At 36.8% G+C, this 23,813-nt stretch overlaps 1 protein-coding gene across 3 annotated transcripts in view; it reads left to right on the top strand.

Annotated features, from left to right (window-relative positions):
• The window catches only part of TENM1 (teneurin transmembrane protein 1), an 845,979-nt gene that overhangs the window by 240,762 nt on the left and 581,404 nt on the right, over positions 1 to 23,813 (top strand). For all 3 annotated transcript variants that reach the window (XM_015443786.4, XM_065538348.2, XM_065538349.2), the window contains one exon: positions 6,217 to 6,496. In XM_015443786.4, coding sequence (XP_015299272.2) covers positions 6,280 to 6,496 — 217 coding nt within the window. In that variant the 5' untranslated portion in view covers positions 6,217 to 6,279. The remainder of the gene's footprint in view (positions 1 to 6,216; positions 6,497 to 23,813) is intronic.

Here is a 23,813-nt window from a genome sequence, read left to right as displayed (position 1 = left end):
GTTGTTTGTTTTTTTCTTGTAAATTTGTTTGAGTTCTTTGTAGGTTCTGGATATTAGCCCTTTGTCAGATGAGTAGATTGCAAAATTTTCTCCCATTCTGTAGGTTGCCTGTTCACTCTGATGGTAGTTTCTTTTGCTGTGCAGAAGCTCTTTAATTTAATGAGATCCCATTTGTCAATTTTGACTTTTGCTGCCGTTGCTTAACAGACATTTCTCAAAAGAAGACATTCATACAGCCAACAGACACATGAAAAAATGCTCATCATCACTGGCCATCAGAGAAATGCAAATCAAAACCACAATGAGATACCATCTCACACCAGTTAGAATGACAATCATTAAAAAGTCAGGAAACAACAGGTGCTGGAGAGGATGTGGAGAAATAGGAACACTTTTACACTGTTGGTGGGATTGTAAACTAGTTCAACCATTATGGAAAACAGTATGGCGATTCCTCAAGGATCTAGAACTAGATGTACCATATGACCCAGCCATCCCATTACTGGGTATATACCCAAAGGATTATAAATTATGCTGCTATAAAGACACATGCACACGTATGTTTATGGCAGCACTATTCACAATAGCAAAGACTTGGAATCAACCCAAATGTCCATCAGTGACAGATTGGATTAAGAAAATGTGGCACATGTACACCATGGAATACTATGCAGCCATCAAAAAGGATGAGTTTGCGTCCTTTGTAGGGACATGGATGCAGCTGGAAACCATCATTCTTAGCAAACTATCACAAGAACAGAAAACCAAACACCGCATGTTCTCACTCATAGGTGGGAACTGAACAATGAGATCACTTGGACTCAGGAAGGGGAACATCACACACAGGGGCCTATCATGGGGAGGGGGGAGGGGGGAGGGATTGCATTGGGAGTTATACCTGATGTAAATGATGAGTTGATGGGTGCAGCACACCAACATGGCACAAGTATACATATGTAACAAACCTGCACGTTATGCACATGTACCCTACAACTTAAAGTACAATAATAATAAATAAATTTTAAAAAAAAAAGAATTAAACGAGTTAATGTAATAAAAGCACTAATATGGCACCTGGTACCTGATAACTGCTTTATGAATTAACTGCTGCTGCTGCTGTTACTTTTATTGTGATAATTCTGTCACTTGAAGATGAATTATTTCCACATACTAAGTTGTCTCTCCCTAACCTTACAGTGACTAAACAAATGAACATAAGTCTCCATGGCTCTCTTCTAAAGTCACTTAGAGTTTGTCTTGTTAGCAAGTAGAGAGTTTAAAGTACAAGAGCAAGCCACAGGTGGTGACATTGGAATTCATACTTTGTGAACTATCTGAAGGTATCTTCTGCAGTAGAAACAATAATTGACTTCTTTGTTTTGCACTCTGTTCCATAGCAGCATGTGTTTTCCATACACATTTGCTTTGTCTTCGAGTTTATCATTATCAAAATCATACAGAAATGATATTATTTGGGTGTGAATAACGTTATATGTATATTTGATTTTTCTGTAAGTTGACAGTTTCATCATCATGTCTAAATAACATTTACTTGACAGTGGACCCCCAGGATGCCATGATGGGCACTGAATGAAAAAGTCAATTAAGCAAATATGAACCTATACTTTACCATAGAGTATTTGGAACAACATTCTTTTAGAATTATGCTTTCAATCTTTGGTGGATTTAAAATTTTAATCTTTTTCTTAATGTTTTCTACTTTTTTATTTTGAAAAAAAATGAGTTATTTATTGGTGAATTCAAACTCTGTTTCTCAAGCCTTTGACAAATATGACAGTTACTATTTCACAACTCTAGGCACACAGAATTGGGTGCACCTCCATATCACATGCTTAGAGAGACCTGGAAAGTTTTCCTTGTCACCTGGGTCCACTGACACAAATTTTAGGACAAAAAGTTATCGTTGAGTGTCAAGGAGCAGGAAAGGATTATTTTCTCTTGGTTTATACCACTTTTGTGGTTTGAAGGAAGATTGCTTCCAAGGACACTTAATAACCTTGAATAGATATGACATTCCTAGCTGATTCATGGCTATGAATAGCTATGATTAGATATTTGAAAGAGTTTCCAAATGGCTATAGGAAAGTCTCTCTCTCTCTCTGGTTGCAAATAAACCTATGGTGGGAAAAGAGAATGTCTCAGTTTCCATACATAAAAATAAGGGTGATTTTAACGTGATAAATCATATTTGCCAAAACACAACATTCAGCATTCAAAGTGGGACATTTTTCATTTTTTAATTTAAATCGTTAGGTTTGAGTGGCATTAAGATTAGTGGAGATTCATAATCAACTGAAGCTTAAGTTGAAATGAAGTTAAGTTAATGAAGCTTAAGTTGAAATGAATTGGTTGAAATGAAGTTCGGTGAATTATTTTTACCTTTTAATTTTATTTTTGTATTTTAATTAATAGATTTCATTTTTTGGTGTTGTTTTACATTAACAGAAAAACTGCGCAAGTTTTTCAAAGTTTCTGTATATATATTTTATCCCACTCAGCAACCATTTTTATTTACCTAAACTCTACTTTGAGTATTTAGTATTCTTGAGCAGCTTAGAAATTTGAGACACTCTTTGTATATTTTTAATAATGCAACTACCCTTGTCAAATTTATTTTCTCCTGTTTCCAGTATCTAGTCCACTAATACATTCCTTTTATAGTTCAGCTCTCACAGCCACTGAAGAACTTTACATTGACCCTAGTGGCAGTGTGCAGAATGGGTTGGAGCAGGAAGGGTATGGGGGAAGGAATGTCTACAGTTCAGGCAGAACTGATGAGGGACTTAGCTAAAGCAGTGGCAACTGGGATGGAAAGGAAGAGAGAGACTGTAGATTGCAATGCGACCTAGCAATGAGGTAGATGCTTTTGTGGATGGAGGAGTGGTAAGTTCTAGGTTTCTGACTTGAACTACTAATGTGGCTATTAACAGAGATGGGGAAGTTTGAGAAGATGAACACGTTTTGGGAGGGAGGAAATACTGACTTGCCATAACTAAGGGACCTCTGAGTAAAGCTGCCCACTTTACAGTTGAAATAGGTGTACATAGCTTGAGAAAGCTCTCGGGGCTAGATTAAAGCTGTGTGAATCATCAGTGTTCCATGCGAAGAAGAGACATGGCTAGATATGGGATGGACTGGGGAAGCTGTGGCATTTGTAGAAAGGAAAGACCCGTTTAGACGCTAGGTGAATTTTATACATGCCTCCTTTTCTGGGTGAAAGCCTAATCCCTGGCTGCAAAACTACATCTCTGGAAGCCTGCTATTGGTACGGTTCTCAATTTGCACTGTTTGTAGCAAAGTCAGACAACTGTTCACCTTTCTTCTTAGGTTTCCATAGCATCTCCTGAAGATCATGTTATGGAAACCTAAGAAGAAAGATTAAAACTAGCGTTATAGATGCTCAATGGAATTTCAGTGGTTGTGGTGACAACTAGCTGAATCAAGTGCAATCCTTTTCCAATATTTTCATCTTTAGTGCTCATACATTACTGTTTTTGTCTTTTGCGTGTAAGAGCCACTTCATTCTGCTTTGTAGTAGAGTTGTTCACTTATTGTATATATTAAGCTGTGAGTTTCTCAGGGGCAGAGACTATGGCTTATACATTTTCACATTCTCTCCAGCCCCTCTTGAGAGTTTTCAACAATTGTTTATTTATTCATTCAACATGTATTGACCAAGTATCTACTACATGCAAGGCACTATGCTTTTTCTGAATGATATAGCAATGAATAGAAGAGATAAAAATCCCTCCCTTCATGGAGCTTATGTTTTAGTGGGGAGAGACAGATGGCAGATGATAAACAAATAAGTAAAATACATAGTGTGTAATTTGGTAATAAGTTCTTTGAAAGACAAGCAGAAAGATGAGATGTACCATTTTATGGTATTTTTTGATGGGAGGTTGCAAAGGCTGTGAAGCACAAATATGCCTGGTGTTTTCACAAACAGCAACAGGGTTAGTGCAGCTAGGATACATGAGCAAAGGTAGAGTAAGGTACATGCTTCTGAGCAAAGGTGAGATGTGATACGACTTAAATTTTAAAGTTTTATTCGGGCTGCAGTGTGGAGGGCAGTAGTGTAAGAAGGAAACCAATTAGGAAACAATTGCAATAATCCAGGAGGGATATGATGGCTTGAACTGATGTGGTAGTGGGAAATTGAACAGATCTGATTGGATTCTGGATACATATCAAAGGCAAGACCAACAGGGTTTACTGACAGATTGCGTGTGGGTTGTGAAAGACAGGAGTCAAAAATGACTTCAAGTTCTTTGGCCTGAGCAAACAGAAGAGCATTGTGGCCATCTATTAATATCAATATAAAGAAGACAATGGAAGGATTGGGTTTGGGAAGGGGTAGGAATTAAGAGCTCACTTTTGAACATACTATGTTTGACATATCTTTTAGACAATCAAGTACAGATATTGAGTAGACAGTTGGATATTCAAAATTGTGGCTCAGGGTCAAGACCCATGCTGAAGCTATAAACTGAGAAGTTATGGGTATGTAGACAGTATATGAAGCCAGTATACTGGCATGAGATTAGATTGTTGTTGAATCGTTGGTATATATATATGTGTGTGTGTGTGTGTGTGTGTGTGTGTGTATGTGTGTATATACACACACACATATATATATACATATATATATATATTCATATCTGCTGCTTTATCTTTAAGCATGCTCATCTCTCATATTAGTTCAAACCAAACTAGGTGTCTCTATAGACAGTTTGTAGGTTCAGGAGTTAAATAGTTTCTACTACGTGTGTGCCTAGAGTAATGCTTAGCGGTGTGGGGGATATAACAAGACGTTAAGACTCACATCCTGCCTTCAAGACCTTAACATTTGATTAGAAAAAGAAGACCTTTACTTGTGAAACTTTGTTCATACTACAAAACAATATGAACCATTTAAAACATATATCAGTCAAATGTATAAGCCTTTTTTAAAGAAAATCAGCCTACATCATGCTTTGAAAAGTTAAAAGTCTTTTTTGAATGATTTCTGTATTCTATGTGCTTGCCATAAATGCAATAGGAATTCCAAAATATGAGATAGTGTATATGATAGAGGAGCCACCATTTGGATGTCTATAGATTTCTTTGAAAACACATATGATGAAGAGCTGAAGGAAAATAAAGGAGTCAATTTCACTGCAAAATAAAATCATAAAGTTAATTGGTTTCTAACTAAATTTTTAAACATTGTATGAAAAGACCAAGTTGCAAAGTTGCAGCAGTGGACTGAAATGGTGATGATAAAATAATGTAAAGAATGAAAATAAGAACATTTTTATAGGGCTTATAACTTTACAGAGGACTTTGACATCTCAGATGACACTTGATCTTCTCAAATCTCTCCATGCTAAGTAGAGCAGTTAATGCTTCTACTGGCCCTAAGACCTTTAGTGGCTCCTAGCTCAGCATTCTATGGGGAAACGGGGTTCTTTCGGTGATTTATCATGAAGTTTAAAATTGCTATTTCCAAAACCGATTTAGATCCTGCTGTTCCTGTACCAGTATACTCACCAGAAGTGTTGTTTACATCCTCTCAGTACTATGAAGAACAAAAATTTACCACTACCTAACTCATTAAAAATGCTCTGCAGGCCTGAGGCTCAAAAGCCACAATATGAGCACAAAGAGTTCAGTCCCCCTCAAGGACACTTTATTTCATGAGCTCTCTCACTCAGAATCCTTCCCTTCCTCAGAGCCCCTGTCTTAAATGTAATATTAAACCAGAGGCAAGAATCTGTTCTTTCTGAATGTAGTTCTCTTACCAGTTTTCACTTCAAATGTGGGATGTGCTGGGTTAATGTTTGTATTCCTCACCCCTTTCAAATCCGATAACATTTTTTAATCTAACCACTGATTTTAACATTAAAAACAGACACACCACAGAACAACGTTGTCCTCTATTTGAATTCCAATACAAATATTTTTGAAGGCTGTCTCTCTTTTACCTTGAGTATTTTCTGATGCTGCAACCTCCAGCTTAATCCTTAATGCTTGACAATGTATGTATGTAAGACGGAGTGTTATTATTGCCTGCGGCTAGCTTCATGTCATCTAGTTTGTCTTTTACTTCTCTCCTTTGATAGTATTATCAGGACCAATTGTGAATCTGCCAGACGCATTTCCTCACAAAAAGATAAATCTAAGAAGGCTTGTGTTTTTCCCTTTCTCTTCCAGGACTGCTTGCATTAAAGGACTTCCTCATCCTTTTTTCATGAAACTGAGCTTGCTTAATCAGAGATGGAGCAAACTGACTGCAAACCCTACCAGCCTCTATCAAAAGTCAAGCATGAAATGGATCTAGCTTACACCAGTTCTTCTGATGAGAGTGAAGATGGAAGAAAACCAAGACAGTCATACAACTCCAGGGAAACCCTGCACGAGTATAACCAGGAGCTGAGGATGAATTACAATAGCCAGAGTAGAAAGAAGAAAGAAGTAGAAAAATCTACTCAAGGTATGTTTTTGTTGGATCTTTATAACTAATATTATTTCTCATTAGAGAATGCTTGTGTGCATAAACTTTTGTTTCAAAAATAAATTTGCTAATGTTAACTGGTTAATAATTCGCACAGCTTATATATGCTCGGAGAATCTATTTCATATGCCAACCCAACTGAGGTTGTAGGTTACATGTGCTTTTTACGGATTATGCATGAATTTGGATGCTGCAGTCCTCTTATCAGAACATTCAAAATTTGTCTAATCCTACAAATAGCCATTTATACACTGAAGGATAAATAATTTATAGTAAGATGAAAAGTAAACAGCTAAGTGCTTTTCAAGCCATTGCTTATATGGGACAAAAGTCTCAAATAAATATGCTGACAAAGCTAGCAGGTTAGTGGAGACCACCAAACAGGGTTCCAGAAAGTCTATTACCAGAATGTAGAAACATTGCACAGCCGAGACTGAAAGGAAAGTAAGAATTTTTTAGAACCCTTCCTACAATAGCCATATTTTGGAGCATATTCTTTGGGCAGCCTTAGTTTCTCAGTTATGGATTGACAAGACAGTTTCTAACAAAAAAAAACTAGTAGAAATATGATTTCCTGTTCCAACTGATAGATAAACTGTGTTAGACACTATTTTAATGACGCAGAAGATACTGACGTTGGCACAAGGTTTTTTGTTTTTTTGTTTTGTTTTGTTTTGTCTTGTTTTGAGACAGAGTCTCACTCCGTTGCCCAGTCTGGAGTGCAATGGCGCAAACTCGGCTTACTCAACTTCCACCTCCCGAGTTCAAGCAATTCTCCTGCCTCAGCCACCTGAGTAGCTGGGATTACAGGTGCGCCCCACCATGCTCAGCTACATTTTGTATTTTTAATAGAGATGGAGTTTCACCATGTTGGTCAGGCTGGTCTCAAACTCCTGACCTCGTGATCCACCCGCCTCAGCCTCCGAATGTGCTGGGATTATAGGCATGAGCCACCGCGCCCAGATGACACAAGTTATCTTTTTTTATGAATAAGTTAATGCTGAGAAAAAAAGCAATAGACTTAATTTTCTAGGTCCTCCAAGTATGGACTTGACTAACAACATCAGCAAAACTTGAGAATTTTTTTAGAATGTAAATTCTCCAGCCCCACCCTAGACATATTGAGTCAGAAACCCTGGGGGTGGGACCCATTTGTGGTTTAATAAACCCCCAGGGGATTCTGATTCCTGCTCAAGATTGAAGATTACTGCTTGAACCCTGAAATATTTTACTCAGATGGCTTCAATGATCACATCTATTTGAGTGACCTTCACATATTTATCTTCAGACCTAACCTCCTTCCTAAACTCTAGTCCTAAATTTTCAGTTAACCTCCCCGGCATTTCCAAACGAATAATACACTGACACCTCTAAACCAATCTTTCTAAAGTAGAAGCAATCATCTTAACATTCCTAATCCCACTCATCTTCCTTGTATCACCTACGTCTGTTAATGATGCTCCCATTCACCCAGTCAACCACACATACTTACTGTATCTAATCAGTTAATGATGCTCCCATTCACCCAGTCAACCACACATACTTACTGTATCTAATCAGTTTCTTCATCCAGCAGAGTTAATCTCTACATGTCTCAAATCCGTTTTCTCCTCTCCATTCTCATGATCATTACTCTCATTATATCTAACCTAGATTGTTATTTCTTTCTTAACTGGTCTACCGGGATCTCACCCCATCCCTTTTCAATCCCTTTGCTGTGTTGTTACATCTTTCTTGGTATACAATTCGCTGCTGTCTCTCTTTATGCATATTCAACCGTCTTTCAAGGCCTAGCTTACAAGCATCCTTTCCCACTAAATCATTGCCTCACCATCACCCCCAACATCATCACTGTTTCACTGTGTAGGAGATCTTCCTCTGTGAACTTTGAGAATACCTTCTTTTTACCTTTTTTTTTTTTTTTCCTTTGACAGAGTCTCACTCTGTTGCCCAGGCTGGAATGCAGTGGCATGATCTTGGCTTACTGCAACCTCTGCCTCCTAGGCTCAAGTGATTCTCATGCCTCAGCCTCCTGAGTAGCTGGGATTTCAGGTACACGCCACCATGCCTGGCTAATGTCTTTGTATTTTTAGTAGAGATGGGGTTTCACCATATTGGCCAGGCTGTTCTCAAACTTCTGGCCTCATGTGATCTGCCCACCTCAGCCTCCCAAAGTGCTGGGATTACAGGCATAAGCCACCACGCCCAGCCTCTTTTTAACCTCTTCTTATGGTTGTATATATTTCCCTAGACTGTATACTCAATGAAGATGGGGATCAAGACATCTCTATTTTCCATAAAACTTTGCATATAATATATGCTTTATAATTGTTTCATTTAAGGAATTAGCTGCTACAACTGAAATGTAAGTGCTTATCATGCATTGAAAACTACTCTTTAAATATTGCCATGTCAAATGCAATTATCACAAATGAAAATTACAGTACTCTAATTAGTACTGGAATCTTACATTGTAAAAACAACCTTAAATTGAGCCAAAATTTAAGATATTCATTCTAACACTTAAATATACATTAAATATTTGTGATGTTAACTATATTACTCATTTTCATCCCTTAACATAATTGGTAAAAGTTTTACATCTTTCTTTTCAAGGAATTCATTTTAATATTTCCTAGTTTTTTCAGTTAATAGCATGTAAATTTGTTCTAAAATAATTTTCTTCTTCTGCCTGACAATTGGGAAATGATTTCCTATGGAAATGTTTTTGGCTTTAGGAAATGCCTAGTTCTCATTAAAATACTTATCTGTAAGTTTATCTTTACAGAAGATGACTTTGCAATTGTGATTTATGGATTGTGTGTTTAGGATGTAGAGTGGTTGACCTAATATATTGTGGGTAGAAATAAGAATGCATTCTGGTGACAGTTCTAAAAACATAAGCAATTTTATGCTGAGTCAGTATAAAGAGTTGGCCAGCCTCAGATTTTGTCTCTGTGCAGTTTCATCAAAAGGAATTTGGGGTGAGGGGAGTTTGTCTCCATGATGTCATTCTAACTTCCTTTCAATGGATTATTTTTATTCAATAAGCTTTTATTTACCAATTAATATGTGTCAGACCTTGAAGCCAATGCTGAGGATGGAGATGAATGCTTGCAGGAAACTTATAATGCAGTGGAGAAAATAGACACTCAAAACACGTTATTGCAATTAAATGTATGAAGTGCTTTTACAGATAAAAAAAAAGGTGCTGTGGAAGTACACAGAATGAAACAATTAACTTCTTTAGAGGAATCAGAGTACATAGAAAGGTGATATTTGATTGATCTAACTTAAAATTTGAATAAAAGTTTACCAGAAGGACATTCCTAGAAAGCAAATAAGCAAGTGCAAAGTATAAAGCTCTGAAGAAGGCCTGTAATGGTGAAACATTCAATATGACTAGAGCAAGGTATATTGGAGCCAGATTGTGAAGTCTCACATGCCCAATTTAGGAGTTTTTTAAAATTTCCTTTAAGCATTGAAAAAGAAAGCTTTCAATTAGTGGAGAATTTCATGATGAATTGTAATTTTTAAGATAAGAAGTGTATACAGGCGAATTGTAGAAGTGTAGGCAGCAGTGTAGAAGATTGATTGCAACTGGAAATAATGGGATGCAGGGAGAAAAATCTATGAGGCCACTGAATTAGGCCAGAGCTAAGAATCACGTTAGAGGTCCAAACAATGTCTGTGGAGATGAAGAGACACACTCAAGAGATATAAGTGTGTTCAAATTGATAGAACCTCATAATTGATTACTGGTTGAAGTTGAAAGAAATAATAGATCAAGGATGACTCTAAAGTTTTAAGTTTGGGAAACTGAGAGAATAGTAATTAATTTACCAAGAGAAGGAACACAGCAGGAGGAGCAGGTTTGGAAGGGAAGAAGATGAGTTTCTTTTTAGACATGTTAAGTTTCAGATGCTGGTATGACATCCAGGTAGCTTTTCCCATCAGCGAATGGAAATGTGTGTCTAGGATTCAGAACAGATCTGGGCTGTCGTTATAAGTAGATTTGAGCTCATCAGTGTCTCAGAATAGAGATGCTGGGGGATGGATGAGATTACCCAGGGAGAGTGTGTAGAAGGTTGAGACTAGAAAAAGGCCAAGGACAAAAACCTGAATCTATCATCCATGAAATGACATAAACACATTTTGAACCAATTTATATTTTTAGCCTGCACCATCCTTCAGTGCACTGACTTATATAAAATAAAGTATACAGATCTGGGAGCTAAAAGTCTGGAAACAGTACCTCATCTGCCACTGACTGCCAATCAGTAGGACACCTAGGAGGGAAAATATGTACCCCTTTGAAGGAGAAATGACTTGTCCTATGTTAGGCAAAATGGCAGGCCTAATTATCTTTTTTGCAAGACCTGGAATCCTCTTTATTGTCTTAATCCATGTATTACTACCTATGAGTCAGAAAAAAATGCTTTTAATTTTTGCAAATGTATGTCAGTGGTTGAATCTTGCATCAACCAAGGTAAAGTTGAGCCTAACCCATTATTTTAAAGGAATAAGATCTCAAAAAATCATTGAGTTTTAGATCAGGAAGGAGGAATGCAAGCAAAATGTTGATTGACACCTGCTATGGTGCCAGGTATGGTGCTAGATGCCTTTTAAGTTTACTAGCTATATAAACTTAAGCGAGATACTTCAGCTCTGAATCTGTTTTTTTCTTCTGCAAAATTGACTTCATCATCATCACCATCATCATAATAATAATGATAAATTTGGAATTGTACCTATTCTATTCTAGCACTCTGCAAGGTGCTTTACATTTGTTCCTCATAAACACCTGATGGATGAGGTATGCGCTATTATCCCCAGTTTACAGATGAGATAACTAAGACTTGGAGAGATGTAACTTGCCAGAGGTTGCACAGCTAAAGGAGAGGTGAGAGTTAGGATCAGAAATCAAGTCTATGGCTCTAAAGCCCCCATTCTTCACTATACCACACTGTCTTCCATACCTATGTCAGGAGGTTGTGATAAGTATTGATTGCCATCATGAGAGTGATGATATTTAGGAATTCAAAAAATGTTTAGTTTCCCTTCATTTTCATCAACAATCTTGTCAGCCTCCAGTGACCAAGCGTTTATAAGGAGGTTAAATGCCTTTTCATTCTGATTATCATTAGAAAAGGACAGATGATATGCTATATAATTTACCGTGAAATATTCCTGAGTCTGCTTATTTCCACTTTTTAGGAAAGTTAATGTTTTATCCAATTGAACACTTGTTTTGAGAAGTATTAATAAGAGAAAATACTCTATACCATCTGAAGATATGTTCATATTATCTTTATTTTCCAAAACAACAGCACCCTACTCCATGTTTATGTGGAATGCTGGACTCTAAAACTGAATTTCTTATTTTTCAAAAGCTTTTGAATTAAGGGATGGACACTAATATAATATTATTCACAATTCTTTGCTAACAGGATGAATGAACCCTAGGCAGGCTTATTTCATATGATTTTTGGCAGGTTGAATAGCAGGGAAAGATTTCCTAGAGGCACACAGGCTAGCTATTGTTCCCAAGCAGACTCACATCCAAGGGAGGCATCAATTAACTAAGAAATTAGTATTTAAAATGAAAATATAAATGCATGGATCTGTATATACCAAGGGTAATAATTTTAGTTATGTGAATTGACCAATAATTTTATATAGATAAGATTAGTTTTTGAATATCCCCATTTTACTGCAAAGTAATTATGAATGAGAAGTCATCCATGCATAAAAAGGAGGTATGTTGAGGACCTGATACAAGTCTCACAAGATCATAGACTCCTAAGGTATTACAGATGACACAAACATTTCATTTCTGTCATCTAAATCTGTTCTTTTGATGCTTCTTTTTCTCCGAATAGCATTTTTGTTTGGTTAGTTGGTTGGTTGCTTTTCTCTTCAAGATTACAGCCTAAACCTATGTCTCACATTATTGCCATCTGGTGGGAAAAAATTTAAACTGCCTTTTTTTTTTTTTTTTTTTTTTTTTTTTGAGATGGAGTTTTGTCACCCAGGCTAGAGTGCAGTGGCATGATCTCGGCTCACTGCAACCTCCACCTCCCAGATTCAAGCGATTCTCCTGCCTCAGCCTCCTGAGTAGCTGAGATTACAGGCGTGTGCCACCACACCTTGCTAATTTTTGTATTTTTAATAAGTATGAAGTTTCACCATTTTGGCCAGGCTAGTCTCGAACTCCTGACCTCAAGTGATCTGCCCAACTCGGCCTCCCAAAGTGCTGGGATTAAGGCGTGAGCCACCATGCCCAGCCCAATTTTTGTTTGCCAAGATTATATGGAAGCAAAGTTTATCTGTCATCCATTCATCCATCCATCCATCTATCTATCCATCCATCCATCCATCCATCCATCCATCCATCTATCCATCCGTCCATTTGTTCATTTATACACTTAAGCATCAGCATTCATTTAATGTAAACTATGTACCAGGTACTGTGCTAGGTAAATGAAGTTAATCTTGAAATAAATGTACCCTGGTGATTAAGATTTTCTCTCTTTTTGCCCCAGTATGATAAGCCACTTCATCCCACAGCAGAAAATGCTTAAGCAGCACTGCCACCTGTGCAGTCTTTGCCCTCAAAATTTGAAAAGTGCATTTCTCTATTCTTATATCAAGCATTTAGCAGTAGTTTAAATGATTGTCTGCTTATATGTAGACAATTTAGATATCAGTTCCTACAAAATCCTTGAAAGAACTCTTAATCTCAGGATCTGTATTTACATGACAAAGATCACAGATGGCAGGTGCAATATTAACGTAGCAAAACCTATAAAATGAAAATTTCAGCAGAATTTGATCACATTTAATGAATTATCTGCTGTGAGCATGCTATGCTTCTAGTTGTCACAAGTTTCTAGCATAAAATCTATAATGACTGCTCTGAAAGAACTTAGACTACAAGAGAAATTAGCTAAATTATTTAACAATAACTCCAACTGGCTCATGTCTTTCAACTAGTAACATTTGTTCATGAAAATTAATTCAATAAGTATTTACTTACACAGCATCTAAAACTGGAATGGAATGTCCATGACACTTGTGCCACTGCTCCCTCTGTTTGTCCCGTGGAAGACATCCCTAATTAATCATGATGCTCTTTCCCCTGTTGAGACCAGCTTCAGCCTCACATCCCTTTCAAAACGGCATTTCACACAAGCATTGTCAATCAATTAGAGTTGAAAAGGGACAAAACCTATTTCTAGACTTTGGTCTGCTTATCTGTGCAAAGTTCTTTGTTAAACTCTGAAGATTATAGGTGAGGAAGAAGCAATCTTTGCCCTCAAAAAATTCATAGCACAGTTGGGAAGGTACGTGTCAATCAGCAATAGTGATGCAATATGATTGGCGTCATAATAGTGGTATACGTAAAGTACCATGGAGGTCTAGAAGCTAGAACCATGCCATGTATTCTGCCTAGGGCATGGCAACATTGATTATGAGAGAAATATGTAACATTTATTCAGCAACAGACCAGAAGTAAGGCACTTTAAATGGATTATGTTATTTAATCTTCCCAGCAATGATATAAGGTTGGGATCATTATTATACCCATTTTACAATGAATAAAATAAGCACAGAGATGCTAAGTAACTTGCCCAATATTACAGAGGTGGTAAGTGATAGAACTAGCATTGGAACCCAGGCAGTCTGAAATTAGAGCCCACTGTCATAGCTACTATGGACAGATAGCTGTAAATTTAGATCAATTTAAAGAAATGGTGTCAGTGTGTGTGTGTGTGTGTGTGTGCGTGTGTGTGTGTGTGTGAGAGAGAGAGAGAGAGAGAGAGAGATATGTGTTTATGCATGTATTTGGAGACATGTAATATTGCTAAAATGTCCATATTACCCAAGGTGATCAATAGATTCAATGTAATCCCTATCAAAATCCCAATGTCATTTTTCTCAGAAATAGAAATAGGTGGTTCTAGTCTATGAAACTATGGGAGTAGAAGAGATGACCAGTGAAAATACATACTATCAGAAATAATGAGAGCCAATTATGATACCCTGAGAAGCACTGAATTTAAAATAGTGGGCAGAAGCAACGAAGTGGTCTTGATATGTCATAGAAGAACAAAGAAGAATGAGTATCACATAAGCCAAAGGAGAAGACTTTTCAACAGGAAGATGTGACTAATATTGTCAAATAAAGACAGTAAAACAGGCAGTTTAGAAGGTCATTGCTGACTTTAGACTAGAGATTGTCCACTTTGACTGGACATTAAAATCATCTGGGAAGTTTTACAAACCTAGTTCCAAGACTGTTCCCCAGACCAATTAAATCAGAATTTCCAGTTGGTGGAATTCAGGCATTTTTAAAAAATCTCCTCAGGGGATGTCAATGTGCATCCAAGATAGGGATCCACTGCCTTAAAATAAGCAGTTTCAATAATATTAGAGAAAGATGTCAACTCACAAGGATTTGAAGGGTGAGTGCAAGTGACTGTAGACGTATTTAGTGCCATAAGGTTCAATTGGAGAATGTTTCTGGATCTCAGTTGGAAGGAAAGGCTTTGAAAGGGGAATGTTCACTGCATCCTCTAAGACAGGAAGTAAATTACAAAATGTGGTGGCGAGAAGTTAAAGTAGTTTATGACTTGATGGTCTCACCCAAGAAAAATAAGAGACAAAGTTATGTGCTGAAAGTGTGAATCAAGTCAAAGGCTTCAGATGAGTAGTGAGAGAAGTTTTTGATGAGGCCAAAACAGAATTGCACATGCCTATCTAGAGCTCAGGTGAGGTGGAACTATAGATGGAGATGTGGGAACATTAATGACAATAAATATTGTTGACCACTATGTGCCAAGTACTCTGCTAACTGAACTTGCATATGTTTTTTATTTAGTCCTTATTGCAACCCTATGATGTAAAGATAATTATCATGGTGGTAGAAGGCAACCAAGCAGTAAACTGCCCCTATATTTCACCCTCCCTTGCCATTATATCATCTTGATTTACTACTGTCACCATCAACTAGGAAGTTTTCCACTTAGTGCCAAAACCACAGATGGTCTGGGTTTTGTTTCTAACAAGAGAGGTAATATTTCCTTATATAAACATTTATACAACACATTCCTTCATATAAATGATTTTACACATTTTGCTGATGAGTATGAATGTATATATTGTACAGGTAGGTCTGGAACCCAGTATTGGAGAAGGGAAAGGAGCCAGAAAAGTGGATAAATGGAGGAGGGAGGTTTATAGTGGTGCAGTGTAGATGTTGCACCTTCAAGCATCTTTTTGAAGGTCATCATTTCTGTAAAACTCCCTCTTTCCCCTTCATCAGTTAGCTGGGAGTATAGGTAACCATAGTCAGTGACAGTCTATCACTTCCTAGATACCAATTTATTACCAAATGGCAGGAGTCACCTAGTAGGGCTAAATTTGATTTAAATAATTTGCTATACATATATTCTTAAATTAACTTTATGAAACAATATACAATTATAGCTAACTACATACATATTACACAAATGTAATTTTACCTTTGACCATCACGTCTCTTGGTGGATATTCTTTAGCTAAGAATAGCTAGGTCAGTTTCAAAATTCTTTTGTCTTGCTGCTTCTGAGGCTACATGACTTTTTGGTCTCAGTCTGAAAATAGCTCTTGTCTCTGCACATTCATTCTATTTCTATGGTCTATCTCTGAGCCCACTTTGCTCAATGCTGTATTCAACCCTTTAATGCTTCTTCCTAAATCTAGATTAAAAACTGTACCATAGTATGAGAATTGATTCTAGTGTTTTCTTCTTAAATACTCTTTACCAAATGGAATTGTGTATTTCTTTTGAGGATCTACATAATGGCAGAAGGCAAAGACTGACTCCCTGGCTAAGTGTCACATAGATGACTGTCCCCTGGGAAACAAAGCAACTGGTTTTGGGGGGTACATAATTTTGTTCCTCCTTTTAAATTGCTTCAGCTACTGGGCAGGATCAAAGGGGATACATATTCGTGGGACTGTGAAGACTTGGAAAAAGGGCTTTGTCTTTTTTTCCTTTTAACACTTTAGGACCCATTTATTATATAATTAACACAAAGAGGCAGAGACAAGGGTCAGTAAGATAATCTGAATAGATATCATAGCTAATACAATGGATAACATGGCTGAAGTAGAGGGACTGTTCAAGAATGATGTAAAAGGAAAGTTAGTAAAATATAGAAGGAATCAGTTGCTAAACCTAGAGAGTGAAGTGAAAAGGCATGGATTTGATTCAATAGATGACAGGGAACCTCGGAGGGTTTCAGTTCATAGGATTGATTGGAACTATATCCAAATTACATGCTGCTTCTCTTTTATTACAAGGATTTGAGGAGGATCCAGAAATGGCATTTTGAAATGTAGCAATATTTCATATTAACAGTCAAAAGCAGTTTTAAATATCTGCAAAGGCATAACCATGAGGTATGCCAACATGTCCTGTCAGGAAATCATCCTGTCAGAAAACTATTATTCTGCTATTTTGGTCATCTGTGATACAGAACTGGCTCCATATACAAATAAGTCCTATTTATTTTCAACACTTTTTTTCTCATTATAATTCTGAAAGGGTCTAAAGGTGACTGAAGATAAACTTTGAATCCCTTGAAACCTTGACAATATTCTCATTTGAAGCCTTTATACGAAAAGATGAGGATTCCTCTGTCCCGCCAGTATAAACTGAGCCATATGCAGTGCTATTTTGGTGCCAATCATTCTTGTGACACATAAAGTACTTAGTTTTATTACTCTAGAGTCTAACTGTTAGAGAACATGACCCTTTGTGTCTTTTATGTCATGGAAGAAAGCAGTTAGAAATAAGCTCAAAGGCAAAAAAAAATTAATAAGGACATGGCCAAACCTTTCCTGAAATTTAAAGGTTTGAGTTAAGATTTATTTCTCAAGCTTCAACTGAGATATTTATAAGGCTTCACTGCTAAAGTCCAGTGTTGTCTTCTCATTAATGGTTCAAGTCCAAAGTTTCAAGAACACTTAAAAAATTCTCACATTGACATACAACCAGGCTGAATGCTAATGTGTTTCAAATTAATCAATAAATATGGTCAAAAATTACCTTCACTAACTGGAAAAAAGTAATCTGTGGTTTTGATAAATGAGATGGTCAGAAGAAATGCAGAATTTTATTGTATGTTTTATATGTATACGTATATATAAATATATATGTCATATATTTAGTAATCAGATGCATACACACACCCTATACATAAGGAACAGTTAAGTTGATCAATTTGTAATGGGATTGTTCTCTAATTTTTTTCCATTGATTGCATGTTCTTAAGCAAGATGTACTAGTATATGATAACGGAGAGGTAAAACAGAAGAGACGTTATATGGAGCAGCAACTAACATTCATACATTGATGCTTATGCTCCTTTTTCTCCTGCAGCTTCCCATCCCACATACCCTAAGCCCCAGGTATGCTTGTCAAGTGTTAGTGGTTGGCAAGCTTTATGTTTCTCATTGGTTTCCTTCAGACTACCTCTTGGATAGAGGACAATCAAGCTGATTTCCGAAGCATTCTAACCATAACACACAGCCAAGATGTTTAGTCAGTGTGTTCTTTCAAACCTGCATTGTGATTGGTAGTTCCAAAGCATCTGGCCAATGGACCAGGGAACATACCTGATCAATTTAACTTAAAAGTACAAGTGGGCTGGCTGTACCATCATTCTGCCACCATGTTTTTATAATTTACTTTAGACCTTGGAACAGTATTTGGCACATAATATGTATTCAGTGAATATTTATTCAACAAATTCATTTATTAAATGTATAACAGCACTTTCTTTTGGTAAATTAAGTTGGAAAGAGACTCAAATTAGAATATTTGTCACATTGATTGTTTTATATATGTATTTTTTTTAACTTTTCATAGAAAATTATGTGGTAGTTTTAGTAAATGATGTTTTGTCATAACATAAAAATCAAGTTTAGATAAAATAATTATACAACTGAAGTCCAAGTTCATAACCCTTTGCAGTTAACAAGAGTTAGTCTAAAATTTATTGGCTAAAGGCTTTCTAAAATACATGTGTCTTCTTTATACCACTCCTTGGTTTGTAGAATTGCATTTGGATGTGGAATTGGTTTAAAACATTGTTTGTATACACAGAAGGATATTATTCTGGTCAGTTGCTTCCAATTTCATTGCAATAGACTACAGATATAGAAGCCATTGAAGAATGACCTCAATGTAGAAATGAAGAGAACCTAAAAGCTTGGAAGTGGCTTTGTATTCTTGATATTTGTTTCATTCTTATCAATGCCAACCACTGGGTAAATGGAAATGTAGATATTCCAATTGAACAAGGCTACTTTTTATTTTGTGTTTTTTATTAATTGTAGTTGCACTGTACTAATAAGATGATTCAAAATGTATATTTGAAACTTTTATTTGCATGTATTTATGTACTGTGGGATTGAAATGTACATTTCAATATAAAGTCTGAAGCCTATGTTGTTAGAATTGTGCCTTCATAAGAATACTGTGAAGTCTGTCACAGTGGAATTTATAATCTTACATGACATCCGAATTCAACAAGAGTGTCTTGAGAAAGTTGCCTTTTTAACAAACTAAACAGACTTTTCATAGTCATTCTTTTGGTAAAACACAGGCACTTTTGCTAAAATAAACCTTTAAAACATGAGAACTATAAAAGGAAAACAATTATGCAGTTTTTATTACTCAGGTTCGGAACCAAAGTTCATAGCACTTAAAACTGAATCACAAGGCTGTCAAGGACCTTGAGAGAACATACCTTTCAGGAAGGACCACACTAAGCCTACCCCGCTAAAAAATACATAAAATTTGATTCTATTTCAGCCTTATCACCAAGCTTTTGTGATAGTGTGTTGATTTTTTACTGCCTACATTATTATAATTCTACATAAACCTTCATTCTACATAAACTTAAGTCTCACCGGAGTTCAACTCAGCAATCACTGTTTCCAAAAGAAGTATTCAATACATATTTGCTGATCACTGATTTTGAAGGCATCAGGAAATTTCTACCATTTTCTAGTGTTTGACAATGTTTACTACTAAGCACATTTTACTAAAATTCCACTGGTCCTTTTCCCTTAGAGAGCATGGAGTATAACCAACAACCATTAACCAGTAAGGAGACACTTTGATACAGTGCAATATTTTGCACCTAATAGGTCAAGTGTTTAACAAATATTTAGTAAATTGAATTAAAAAGTTGATTGTCTTTGTTTTGATGTATTTGTTGCTTAATTATTCATGATGGTATAATAGAAAGAATACTGAACTAATACTAATACTAAATACTATAATACTTAATAGCCTAGCACAGTATCATCACAGAATAAGTGCTTAGGAAATATTTCCTGAATGAATTAATGAATTGAGTTGAATAAATGAAGCCTTGGGCCCCCTTTCCCCTGCAACCCTCTCATATGGCTCCTCTCACTTTTCAATGTGCCTCAAGCATGGCTTTCCCCTGAGGCCACTGTTTCTCCATCAGTGGTGCCTTTGGAGCCTACCCTTCGTTATCCTATGCACTACAAACCAAATTCTTTTTTTTTTTTTTTGTATTTTTTTAAAATTATTTATTTATTTTTTATTTTATTTTATTTTTTAATTATTATTATACTTTAAGTCCTAGGGTACATGTGCATAACGTGCAGGTTTGTTACATATGTATACTTGTGCCATGTTGGTGTGCTGCACCCATCAACTCGTCAGCACCCATCAACTCGTCATTTACATCAGGTATAACTCCCAATGCAATCCCTCCCCCCTCCCCCCTCCCCATGATAGGCCCCAGTGTGTGATGTTCCCCTTCCCGAGTCCAGGTGATCTCATTGTTCAGTTCCTACCTATGAGTGAGAACATGTGGTGTTTGGTTTTCTGTTCTTGTGATAGTTTGCTAAGAATGATGGTTTCCAGCTGCATCCATGTCCCTACAAAGGACACAAACTCATCCTTTTTGATGGCTGCATAGTATTCCATGGTGTATATGTGCCACATTTTCTTAATCCAGTCTGTCACTGATGGACATTTGGGTTGATTCCAAGTCTTTGCTATTGTGAATAGTGCCACAATAAACATACGTGTGCATGTGTCTTTATAGCAGCATGATTTATAATCCTTTGGGTATATACCCAGTAATGGGATGGCTGGGTCATATGGTACATCTAGTTCTAGATCCTTGAGGAATCGCCATACTGTTTTCCATAATGGTTGAACTAGTTTACAATCCCACCAACAGTGTAAAAGTGTTCCTATTTCTCCACATCCTCTCCAGCACCTGTTGTTTCCTGACTTTTTAATGATCGCCATTCTAACTGGTGTGAGATGGTATCTCATTGTGGTTTTGATTTGCATTTCTCTGATGGCCAGTGATGATGAGCATTTTTTCATGTGTCTGTTGGCTGTATGAATGTCTTCTTTTGAGAAATGTCTGTTCATATCCTTTGCCCACTTTTTGATGGGGTTGTTTGTTTTTTTCTTGTAAATTTGTTTGAGTTCTTTGTAGGTTCTGGATATTAGCCTTTTGTCAGATGAGTAGATTGCAAAAATTTTCTCCCATTCTGTAGGTTGCCTGTTCACTCTGATGGTAGTTTCTTTTGCTGTGCAGAAGCTCTTTAGTTTAATTAGATTCCATTTGTCAATTTTGGCTTTTGCTGCCGTTGCTTTTGGTGTTTTAGACATGAAGTCTTTGCCCATGCCTATGTCCTGAATGGTACTACCTAGGTTTCCCTCTAGGATTTTTATGGTATTAGGTCTAACATTTAAGTCTCTAATCCATCTTGAATTAATTTTCGTATAAGGAGTAAGGAAAGGATCCAGTTTCAGCTTTCTACTTATGGCTAGCCAATTTTCCCAGCACCATTTATTAAATAGGGAATCCTTTCCCCATTTCTTGTTTCTCTCAGGTTTGTCAAAGATCAGATGGCTGTAGATGTGTGGTATTATTTCTGAGGACTCTGTTCTGTTCCATTGGTCTATATCTCTGTTTTGGTACCAGTACCATGCTGTTTTGGTTACTCTAGCCTCGTAGTATAGTTTGAAGTCAGGTAGCGTGATGCCTCCAGCTTTGTTCTTTTGACTTAGGATTGTCTTGGAGATGCGGGCTCTTTTTTGGTTCCATATGAACTTTAAAGCAGTTTTTTCCAATTCTGTGAAGAAACTCATTGGTAGCTTGATGGGGATGGCATTGAATCTATAAATTACCTTGGGCAGTATGACCATTTTCGAGATATTGATTCTTCCTATCCATGAGCATGGTATGTTCTTCCATTTGTTTGTGTCCTCTTTTATTTCACTGAGCAGTGGTTTGTAGTTCTCCTTGAAGAGGTCCTTTATATCCCTTGTAAGTTGGATTCCTCGGTATTTTATTCACTACAAACCAAATTCTTTACTACAGCACTAAGACTCCTCTACGCTATGTTAAAAACCAACAAGCCTCAGTAAAATACTAAACCTACTTCATGGTACATGCCATTCAGCTATACCACTACCAGTCTTAAAGGCGTGATCCCTTATTTCTTTTATATTTTTGGATCTGATAAAATTATTCCTATTGATCCAAATTTGGCTATACTCCTGGGTACATTTGCACCAGCTCTCGTCTCTGACTGAAGCACTGTTCCAAACCCATTCTTCTCCTCTAGGGGAAGGAACAATGAAGTGGATCAATCTGTAATGGGATTATTCTCTAATTTTTTACCTGGCTAGGTTCTTCTCAGCCTGTGTGTCTCCATTAGAGTCTCTACCTAGAAACTGCTTGCTCTGGAAAGCCTGCCTTGGTGCCATGCCATCTTGGGCGGATGCTCCTGCTGTATACTCCTACAGCAGTACTTATTACTACTATAGCACTAATCACCATGAATTGTAATTGGCTTGTTTGTTTCTCCACCTAGACTGTAAACTTATTGAGGTCAGGAACTATACCTTATTTACTTTTATAAACCCTGCCTTATAGTAAGTGCTCAACAGTTTGTTTTTCATATATATATATATATAAAATGAGATAACTTTTACAACGTTTTGTTTCCACTTATGTAAAGTGAGGATGTTTCTTTGCTGTGGTGCAGAGGATCAATGGAATTGTATACATAAATCATTCTGAAAAGTGCCAGGACACAAGAATTATTCCCGATTGTCAAATCCTTTCACAGATGCTTTTAACACACAGATTGCCACTTTCAGCCATTTTCAGAGAGATATTTCCTCCTCATACTTAGGATCTAGTAAGTTGTGTCATTGTAAATAACACAATGAATTGGAACTTTATACCTAGGAATAAGGGAGAATCCTATCTCCACACCAGCCAGTCTGACTTTGTTAAGGATTTTAAGTTCCCATGCCCTTGCTCTGTAACTTAACGGAATAGAAATAGAGCAATAGTGGAAACAGGTTTAACAAAATTTTTAGTCCTATCATGGTAGCTATAGTTGTAACATCTCCAGTTAAGCTGCTATGAAACACTGGAGAATGGTTTTCAGTTCAAATCTTCTAGAGAATGTCTCTGATAAAAATGACGCCTGTAATCTCAGCACTTTGGGAGGCCAACGTGAGTGAGTGGATCACCTGAGGTCAGGAGTTCGAGACCAACCTGGCCAACATGGTGAAACACCATCTCTACTAACAATACAAAAAATTAGCTGGGCGTGGTGGTGGACGCCCGTAATCCCAGCTACTCAGGAGGCTGAGGCAGGAGAATCGCTTGAACCCAGTGGGCGGAAGTTGCACTGAGCCAAGATCGCACCACTGCACTCCAGCCTGGGCAACAACAGTGAAACTCTGTCTCAAAAAAAAAAAAAGAAAAAAAAAAAAAACAATTAACATCAGATAATAAAATTTGTAAACCCTGCAAGAGTATTGATTAAAATAAAATTCCTAACATTTATCTTTTGTATGCACATTAATCAGTTGGACTAGAAGAGTCTTGCTTGGCTACAACTCGTTAAAGCATCATGGCTTTTGTACACTGTAGATTATGTAAACTTTATGCAAAATAGCTCAGCAGTAGATCTTGTGCTCCCTCTAATACTTCCTGATGGCATTGACCCCATGAATGGAGTTTTAGTGAAACTTCAACAGCAGATGAGTTTTCCCCATAGCGTTCTTCATAGCGTTCTTCAACACTTTCCCCATAGCGTTCTTCATCACCGTCTATTGCCACAAACTCATTTGAAAGGTTTTGTAATCCAATTACTACCAACAACTATTACTTCAGTTACTATCATTACATAGCCATATTTATTAAAAATTCTTTACATA

Source organism: Macaca fascicularis, chromosome X, assembly GCF_037993035.2.
Source record: "Macaca fascicularis isolate 582-1 chromosome X, T2T-MFA8v1.1".
Classification (NCBI taxonomy): domain Eukaryota; kingdom Metazoa; phylum Chordata; class Mammalia; order Primates; family Cercopithecidae; genus Macaca; species Macaca fascicularis.
This window is presented reverse-complemented; position numbering and strand designations above follow the sequence as displayed.